Source organism: Egretta garzetta, unplaced genomic scaffold (assembly GCF_000687185.1).
Source record: "Egretta garzetta isolate BGI_Z169 unplaced genomic scaffold, ASM68718v1 scaffold23, whole genome shotgun sequence".
Lineage (NCBI taxonomy): Eukaryota > Metazoa > Chordata > Aves > Pelecaniformes > Ardeidae > Egretta > Egretta garzetta.
The window spans coordinates 2,788,427-2,798,617 of record NW_009259237.1 but is presented as its reverse complement, the minus strand read 5'-3'; the positions used below and the strand labels follow the sequence as shown (position 1 = coordinate 2,798,617).

General features: G+C 44.9%; 1 protein-coding gene across 1 annotated transcript in view; it reads right to left on the bottom strand.

The window, feature by feature from the left end:
• Positions 1-1,094: 1,094 nt before the first annotated feature.
• Positions 1,095-10,191, bottom strand: part of LOC104123661 (WT1 interacting protein) — a 49,307-nt gene continuing 40,210 nt past the window's right edge. The window contains exons 5-8 of the mRNA XM_009635936.2: positions 7,859-7,989; positions 6,699-6,750; positions 4,763-4,831; positions 1,095-1,247 (exon numbers count right to left, since the gene is read on the bottom strand). Coding sequence (XP_009634231.1) covers positions 1,095-1,247; positions 4,763-4,831; positions 6,699-6,750; positions 7,859-7,989 — 405 coding nt within the window. The remainder of the gene's footprint in view (positions 1,248-4,762; positions 4,832-6,698; positions 6,751-7,858; positions 7,990-10,191) is intronic.

Sequence of the window (10,191 nt, the reverse complement as noted above, 5' to 3'; positions counted from 1 at the left end):
CAATGTTTCAATGGTCTGGCTCTCTAAATTATTATTTCTGCTAAACTGTACTTTGTTTTCCAATGAAGACAATCACCGTAATCAGCTCAAAAGTACATCTAGAAAAGAACACAAAGCCGAAAAGATAATACAAAAAAACCACTGCCCCCCTCTTGTTTTAATAACGTATCAACATACAATCATAAAGCAGTTGGTAACATGAAGTCTTGTATAGAACAAGTAGTATAAAGACAAGTGTACCTTTGCATAGAAAGGGGCTGCTAACCCTATTACACAAAAAAAACAGGTTTAAAAGATTAATTCTTTAGTAAGTGCCAAATCGAGTTGATACGAATGCATTTTGAAACCATGGCTACAGTTGTACATGGCAAGCAATTACAGAGGTTTGTAACTTTCTGCAACTGCTATGACCCTGCATGTGCCAATCTTTTGGATATATTCCTCCGTAACGTGTTTTTTATATGAAATCCTTGCTGTATTTCTTTAACAAGCTATAAAAAGTCTTTGGATGACTGTGGAACCTTGTAGGATGGAAAGCTGGCCTGATGCTTGTTCACGGAATGCCATAATTCAATTCATGCTGAAAACTGTCATTGCTAAAACCCCTTGTTTGCTTCCGTTTCACTACTTCTGTTGAGTCTAAGTTTTAAAAAATGTGAGACTGCATTCTCTAAGACCAGAATTCAACAAAACTAGCTAAAATGCTAGCATTTATCTTATCACGCTTGCTGCAATATGATAAGGTGCTAACTTTTGGAAAGTAATTCTACACTCCTTGGGCAAAATGTCCACTGAAGGAAAGCGAGTATGGAGTGCAGAGCAGCCCTTTTTACCATTGCTTTTAGAAATGCTGCTGTTTACAGTTACAGTTTAGTGGTGAATTATTTGTTCAAGTAGACAGTACCTCAGTGAAAACATCTAGATAAAAGAATGCATATGTACAAGATCAGAAAAGGACCCCTCACCTCTGATTTAAAAAATAAATAGCTGGTTTAGATGGTTATTACTGGAATCTCATCTTTAAAGGAACAGGAAAGTCGTATTTAGATTTTTGTCTTCTCTTTCAAACAGCTTATTGGTAATGGAAATGTCTTTCAGAGTTCTGTGACATGCATTGGATAGCTCGGAGGTGGATGTGACGGCAGTTTAATATTAAGGCGCCTGATATGACAGCCGTGGCAGAGCAAGTGGCCCTCTAACGGGTAACAACGATGGCCTTCCTCATCATTGAGCTGCAAGCCACAGTCCTGGAAGAAACACGTAACATCCCAGATGAGTGTGTGATTCAGGTAGGTCGTCTCACAACAATGCCCATCTACCCCGCATAACCCCGAGAGCTCCCTCCCACGCCTCCAAAGCCACCAACCTAAAGAGTTTTCGGTGAGTAGACCCTGGCTACCTCATATTAAGCAAAATGACATCACTGAAATTAAACAGGACAGGCTAGAGTGGTGCCCAGCATTTTTTTCCTTGTTGTTTCCCATTCTGATCTCTTCTTCATCTAATAAACGTTGATGTCAATCAGCCAAAAACAGGCCAAGGGCTGACCCTGACACACACAACCCGGAAGAGGTAAGAACAGAGGAGGAGCTAATTCTGCAACAGGGCAGTGAGCAAGAAACAGGGGCGTGTAAAGTAGAGAATGAGAGGAGTGGGGAAGAGGGGGAGATGAGACACATTTTACTTCTGAAGTAGGGCTGCACTTTCTCTAATTTGGAATTAAAAAATAATAATTAAAGATTTCAAGGCCAATGGTCCATCTTCAGTGGAAATATGTCAGTACCTCTGGGACTGGCACACAACTACAGGGACAACATGGGTGAACAACAGTGGGGGAACATAAATAAAAACAATAAACAGTGATCCTGCCTGCTGACTATGATATACACTGCAATAGAGACAATCCTGGTTCCTAGTTGTCATTGTTATAATTTTGAAGACATTTGAAAGTCATGGCAATTTTGTGCTTGGGTTTGATGTTTCAGGTATGTTAAATAAATATTTAAAAATCATTCCAGGCCTGACAAACCAGAGGTTCTGAGTATGTATCTGCGCGTTTTATAGAAAGAAAAAAAAAAACCCTGAACAAGTTGCTCATACAGGTCTTTTTAGTATTGAAAACTGATGCAAAGTTTTTAATTGGACACAAAATACAATCTTTCAGCTTTCATAGCTCAAGTTAAAATCCTCGAGTTTTACAATCATAGAATCATAGAATCATAGAATCACTTTGGTTGGAAAAGACCTTTAAGATCATCGAGTCCAACCGTTAACCTAACCCTGCCATCCCACCACTAAACCATGTCCCTAAGCACCTCATCTATCCTTCTTTTAAATACCTCCAAGGATGGGGACTCTACCACCTCCCTGGGCAGCCCATTCCAGAGCCTGACAACCCTTTCAGTGAAGAAGTTTTTCCTAATATCTAACCTAAACCTGCCCTGGCGCAGCTTCAAACCATTCCCCCTCGTCCTATCATCTGTTACCAGGGAGAAGAGGCCGACCCCCACCTCCCTACAGCCTCCTTTCAGGTAGCTGTAGAGGGCGATCAGGTCTCCCCTCAGCCTCCTCTTCTCCAGACTAAACAACCCCAGTTCCCTCAGCCGTTCCTCGTATGACTTGTGCTCCAGACCCCTCACCAGCTTGGTTGCTCTCCTCTGGACATGCTCCAGCAATGCAACATCCTTCTTGTAGTGAGGGGCCCAAAACTGAACACAGTATTCGAGGTGCGGCCTCACCAGCACCGAGTACAGGGGAACGATCACTTCCCTGCTCCTGCTGGTCACACTATTCCTGATACAGGCCAGGATGCCATTGGCCTTCTTGGCCACCTGGGCACACTGCTGGCTCATATTCAGCCGGCTGTCAACCAGTACCCCCAGGTCCTTTTCCACCAGGCAGCTATCCAGCCACTCTTCCCCAAGCCTGTAGCGCTGCATGGGGTTGTTGTGACCAATGCTGAAATAAGAATGAAAAATGGGGTTTAAAGTAAGCTTTAAAACTGGAGTGTTAGTTTAGGGAGGCTTTAAATCAAAGTTTCTGCTAAGGTAGCTTTCTTTGTGTTACAGTATATTATATAATAACGTTATAGTCCTTTATGTACAACTTACAATTAAATTCCTCATTAGAATTTGACAATTTCAGATACCCTACAGATGTGCCAGGTGTTGTATCCTTTTCTGCAATGGAAAGTCTGCCTTCTCAGTGGATTTCAATTTTAGAATGGGGGTCTATTCATCTGTAAACTGGGTTGAACTTCTCAGCAGAAGTTACGCACTTGCACAAGATGATACAGAAAAGCAGCAGTTTCCACACTGACTATTGACTTTGCAAGGCCACCAGATGATGATGACATTGATGGCATTTCAGAAGTGGCTGCGTAAGTCATCATACCCTTTGCAAAAATCTCCACGCGAATACCTCAAAACCCTGGCACTACATTTTCTAGCAGTGTTGGGAGACAGGAGTGACCCAGTGTGTACAGTTTGAGAGCCTGATTTGAGACCATTAGGCGGTAACCTACCCCATTAACACATGGCTAACCCCCTGATTTCTGTACATAAATGCACTCTGCCATTCTGGGCAGATGTGGAGGCAGCTTGATTTGCCTCAAACTGGAAGGAGAATGGGGAAATGAATACTGAAACAGAACTGAAAATAAACCCCCATGGGGACATTCTAATATAAAGTCAATAGCCTGAGAGAGAAGGGGAGGGAGCTGTCATCTTAGGTGAAGCCTGCACAAAGCAATAGATGGGGGAAGAAGGAGGAGGGAAATACAGCTCTCCAAAATGCTGTGATTTCCTGTGCCAATTTATCTTTAAAAATTAATAGAAAATGATGGAGTATCAGGTATCGCTGTTGGAAGGAGATAGCTGAGTGGATGGGGTCTTCCTTACATTTACGTTCATATACGTTTCAAGATGCCCTGAATTTTGTTATTTTCTCCCTCAGTCGGAAGTCTCTTTGTTAAAAACTTTTTGTGCAAAAGTGCATGGAAGATAGCATTGCTGCATTTTTGCCTCTGGTGCTAAGACAGGTAGGATCTGTGTGGATATTTACATATTACATCAGAGCGCCAAACCTACAGCAAAAAGGAAGTTTTGGGTTGATCCCCAATCAAAGAGCTTGTTTCCCTCCTCATGCTCCTGCATACAGAGCTGGGACTGAACTCCGCTCTCCTCCCCGAACCAAGAGCACTAATCCCACAATTTGATCTGCCCCAATACACATTTAAATGGTCTGCACAAAAAGAAACTACTCCCAAGAAGTGACAGAAAGTCAATGGTATCCCTCTCTTTTCTAGTAAAGAATCAATATTCATTCAGCATGGAAAAACACAGATTCCCTAGAAAAGCCTTCCAGTGTAGGAGTGAGGCTCCTTCCCAGCACAGGCACTGGGAATTCAAGTCGCCTCAGATCAAAGCCACACAAACTGTACCCAGAGATCAGGAGAAAAGAGAACCAGCACCTATTCTTTGTTCTCTCCCCATCTGGAAATGCTGAGAAAAAGTCAACCCAAACAACCAAACACAGCTTTTGAAGTTAATATACTGGGGAAAAAAGAAACTAATTTGGTACTGGAGGTGGCAGCACCACTTGCAGCCCAGCTAGCACTCATCCCTTTGCCTGCCTCCGGGAGCCGTGGGGCAGAGCCCTACCTGCCCAGGCGTGCAATAGCCAGTGAGCGCGCCCGGGGGTGCGAGTCAGGCACCTACCACAAGGCTGCAAAGCCTTGCCATGGGGCGGGCCTGATGCTTACCTCACAGTGGTAGCACTCCACATGGTAGTCTTTGTCCATTGACACCACCCGAATGGTCTCCTCAGAGCCCTGTTGGGGAAGCAGAGAGAAGGTAAGAGTGGGCTTGTAAGTGGGGTTTCCTCAATCTTCTTTCAGTGCCCAACCCATTGCTTTGGAGAGCTGTTTCCCTGAGGGATCCCCTCTTCCTCCGCAGAGCAGAGCTCTGTGACCACCGAGGGTTTTGTCCTCTGGTGCACAGCACCGCACCACTGGTTTTGCTGTTTAGCAGCAGCACAGGTGTGTGACATCTAAGCTGTAGAGGTCATTTGGGAAGCGTAGCCAAAACTTCATCCTCAAGGGACAAATCAGTCTTGAAATGCAGTAATTTTCCAAGAGCACCCAGGATCTGAACAGATTACCAGCCAAAAACTATGACCTGCTGACTGGGTAACTTTTCCTTGCAGACATCCTGGCCTGAGTTTTCCAGGATGTGTATCCCCTCAAACCATCTGCTGCACAGCTATTTTGGACATGTACATGTCACTGTATGTACCCCATAGGGATTTACATACCAGTCTGGCAGGTAACTGTGCACAGGCAACCTCAGCGTGAGGGTGGATGCAGTGGAGTTGTGCAATTCCTGGCGGAGCCCTAGGCCCTGCAGAGCAGCCCATACCCTTCTAGTAACCTCACAGACTCTTTTCCTGATCCACTCTGAAGCCTCTGAAGACAGAGCTCATTAAATTTGTTGCCTTGCATTGTTTCCAGTTCTAGGTGTGGTTAGAGCATCAGATATGACGTAGGCTATGTCTGAGAGAAGCTGTGGGCGAGTTAGTACCTGCACTGCTAGACTTGAACTAACCCAAGAAACCTCCATGGGAAATAACGTGGAGTCTATCCTGCTAGCCATCAGATGAGTCAGCAGTAGGACTGCTTTTTTTTTTTCCTTTTTTTTAAAGAAGTCTTTTTGTAAGACACAAATCCAGTGAAATTTACATAGAGGTTTCCTCCTCCTCACATCCCATCACCAGGACAAGCAGTTCTGGCTCAGCCTTTATAAAAAGTTTTTAATTATGTGAGACCTGGCCATTTAACAGAAATAATAATGACAGATAGAGAGTAACATGCAGAGCGATGGAGGTGGGCATGCTGAGAGGCTCTAGCCACAGGCTTTACTAGGGCACAGCAGCTTACGGGACACGAGCTCTGGCTCTATAAACACAAGAGGAAAGGAGGGAGGTGCTGAGGCCCTTGCTTACAAATGAGCTGGTCAGGGACCTCAGCAACGGGAACTCAGAGGGTCCTGCGCCCACCGGAGTACGAGGGATGTCTTACTGGGGGCAGGCAGGAAAGGGATGTCTTAATGCAGAAGCCTTATCACACTAACTATATGGTCAGGATAGGACAGGCTGAGGTCACCAGCAGGTCATTCACCTGGCTTCCCTTTTAGCCAACTTTTCTTCTGCTTTTTAAGCACTTTCATTGCATTGCCAGCCCTGGATGACAGACTGTGTGGCCTTTTCACGGGGTCAGGGCAACCCTCAGATGACTTTTCAGGTTTGGGCATCTTAACAGATCCACACCAGAAATGCAAATGTGGCAGACAAGGAAAATTGCTACTTGAGCTAACAGGAGATTCTAAAAATAAACAGGGCTTTACTTCTTGGGTTATTCTTGGAGCCCCAGTCAGGGCTTTCAATTAAATGAGATTTATAACAGCATAATTAAGACCTGGAAAGCACCCTAAAGATACAAAGCACTATGCTGCGTAAGTAGTATGACTATTACAACCTCTGGGAACGTTTAGGAGTGACATTACTGCCACACTATAGTTAATTTAGTATCTGACATAGTACAGCTTCTGGAAGAGGGAGGGAAAGCATCTAATACATTTTTTGAAAGTGTTCTTATGGCAAGAGCTGTTTTCTCTAAAGAGACAGCGCATGTTAACATGTACCTGTGCTGGTAGGATCGGCTGGTTACAGGAAGCGCATTTTGGTGCAAAAACCCTAGGGTAGAAGAAGAAAGTGTTCAAATCACATTTAAAGCTTCTTCAAAAAGTAGAACTGAGCAAGCTATTCTAACCATGCCTTGTTTTTAGCAAAACGTAGATACACAGGGTTTGAAACACCTCTACATGTTTGATGATATTCAGGGAAAAGGAAATTTGGAAGAGGCCAATCTACCCCAGCTTTATTGCTTAGGTCTTCCTGACCCCTAGGCACAGTGAATCCAGCCCTATTCCCACATACGCCCTTTCTCTTACCTTCCTTTACTCATAAAACCATTCAAATTCTTCCAGAGACTCGCTGCTTTGACTGCAAGGCAGCTCCTGACTTAGGGACTGTCACCATCTGACATCAGGAAGACATAACCATGCTAAATAGGAGAGGGGCTGATTGTGGCTAGGATCTACTTAAACCAAATACATCAACTGGTCTTATTATCCACAGCTGCATTTTGCAACTATCACTGGGCCAACATTCACTCTGTCCTTGTAACACGGTCAACTTGGTACCAATAGGGTTGAGTTCGAACTCAAGAGTGATTTACTCTTGCTGCATAAGCTGAGCTATTGGCTGACTGGAGCGAAGAGCATTCACATTGCTTTGAGCGGGAGCAGCAAGGATTCCAAAAGCAATCACTTAAACCACAAAACTTTTTGTCAGGTGAGGCTAAAATCATTCTAATGCTAGCTGCTAATGACACGTCTGCTGTCCAGTCCAGGTTAACCTAATGTACACTCGCCAGTGTCATGCACTACCAGAACCTCGACTCTTAGAAGCAGCCAGCAGAACCTACCCTCACTTGCAGAATCAGCCTGATCTAATTAGTATTGAAAGTCCTGAAAGAAGTAGAGGAACAGCCACCAGAGAAGTACATCCTCTGACACAACTGATTTTCAGCCTCAGCTGGCCACTATATGCCACACTGCACCCATGAAGTGACCTTTAATATAACTTTAAAATACTTTACAAACGCAAAATGTGAGAGCAGCACTTGAGGGACACCTGAGCAAGTAGGAATGACCCTTTTTATCTACCACAAGGCTTATAACTATACCAATAATTTAACTACCATAATTTTTCCAAGCATGCAATGGATTTGCGTACTTACGTATGGTAGTCTTTGACACAGTAAATATTGTTCTCCACATCTACAGTGAAGGGGACTCCATCCAAACACTCGTTACACACCACGCAGCGGAAGCAGCCAGGGTGGTATGATTTTCCAAGGGCCTGTAAGATCTTAAAAGGCAAAGGGCAAAATAAGCAGATGCATGATTACACGAGATCCCCCCATATACTGCTGTGTCTGAGTCTCCATAGTGGCAGTGAGAAAAAGCACTTCAGGATGAAATGACTGCTCTACAGATCTGTCAGCAAGGGGCTTTTAAAACAATCAACTTGCTTATTTCAGTGGGTTTCTGTAGGCTCCCAGTAAAGCGAGAGAACTGTGAAAATCAGGCTAACGCCCACCAAACTTAGCTCTGCAGGGCCAATACTGCCAACAGAAATTAAAAACGGTTTCAGAGACCACTTCCTGGAAAATCCGCTGCAGCCAAATACAAGTTACTGGGACACAAAGTTAATTCACAAAACTTAACAGTCTGTGACAGAATCCAAACCCGTCATTACTCAAATTCAAAAAGTAAAATAACAAAACAAGCAAATAAATAGGTGTCCCTTTATTAGTTACGGATCCCAATCCACCAGTTACTGACTGGTTATAACTCAGTCATAGAAGCCCAACAATTTCTGTGAAAATTCCATCTGTATCCATGTGTTTGGATACAGATCCATCCATCTGCCCAGGCTCTTCCCATGCCAACCTGCCCTGTTGCCATTTCAGAGGTCTCAAGGAAAGGCCTGATGCAGTCTCAGCTATGCCACTGCAGAACAGAGTCCCTCCCTTCTGTAACACTCAGTGTGGTGGCACTGGGACATCAATGAGAATGCACCAGGCCCATGGACAAGCCTCTGGGAAGACTGAGACATGGTATCGTCTTCAGGCAGCTCTCAACAGGTGATAGCACCAACTGCATACATTTCAGGTATAAGAAATACATTTGGAAGGTAATTTCAAAAAGCATCTGCTAGCAGCAGTGCTCAGCTTGGAGCTGCTAATAAGCTGGAGATGAACAATCTCCACGGGCCAAGCTCTCATGGCCCTGTAGATGATTCTATGAATAACAACCAATTCAAGAGGAAATAAGAAGTGGCACACAGGAAAAATGCACAAAGTCAATTTCATTTAACCTTTTCCCCCCCTCTAATGAAGCCCTACAGCTCTCCATTCACTGAGTGGCATCAGACTCCATTTGGTTTGCAAGCCTGTTCCTAGCCAGAAACAACTTGTCTCTGTGCCGTGTTGCTATCTAGGCAGCTACACAACACGCCGTTAGCCTGGCGTGGCTCTGCAGCCACCCCTCTGCACAGGGCGACCCCCGATTCAGCTGCACTCTCAGCCTTGAGCAGCTTCGGCTGTGCCCAGGCCCGCGGGGCTGCAGCTCTCTGCTCCGTAGCCGTGCGCCGGCACGTTTGCCATATGCGCGCTCCCAGGGAGGAACACGAAGGCATTAGCCAAATAAGACTGCTTAATTCCTGGAGCTCCCAGAGCTATTTCCTTTTGTCAGAGCACACTTGCCGATGGGAGAAAGGCAGACAAACACCTGCCAAGCTTCCAGCTACTGAGCTCCACCAACGAGATGTTATGGACTCTTGCCTGGGATTCTGCAATTAAGGGCCAGCTCAAAGCATGCACGTCGGGATACCCCTCCCCCTCCCAGCATGACACAACTCCAGAAATTCGCTCTTGGGCTAAAATGAACAATATCCTTGTCCAACCAGTGGTGCCAGGATATGAGCCAGAATTCTCATTAATGAAGTCTCCGTTCCAGCTCCTACTGAACCTCCGTGTTGCAACGCAATAGCTACTTCTGTTAGGCATACTGAGGTTCATATACATTTTAAAGCAAGAGGAAAATAGATATGCTATATGATCTGCACTTCCTCAATGTGCAAGCCACTTCGTTTTGTTTGGGAATTTCTGCTTAGGAAGAACAGATTAAATTCTTCCTACTTTTACCCACTGAAATGATGCCAGCAGTATCTGGCCCAACCCACCGCCCTTTGATTTTTTTATTACAACAGTAACTCTGACTACTGGCTCCCTCCAAATCCCAGTGGCAATAATGCATTTTAACTGACACAGAGCAAGTGGCAGAAGGTAACTAAAGCAAGTCACAGAGCAGGCAACAAACCTCAGGACTACTGCTAACGTCCCCCTGCTCTCTAGACCAGATCCCATCCGCTTGACAGAACTCTTGCTGTTCTACTGTCTTACAGAGCCCAGCCTCTGTTCTCCTTTGCCATGTTCTCGTACAAAGCTGTGCTTTATTTTCCCCCCTTAATGTTAAAATTCTATTTGTCTTCCCCCCCCACCCCCCC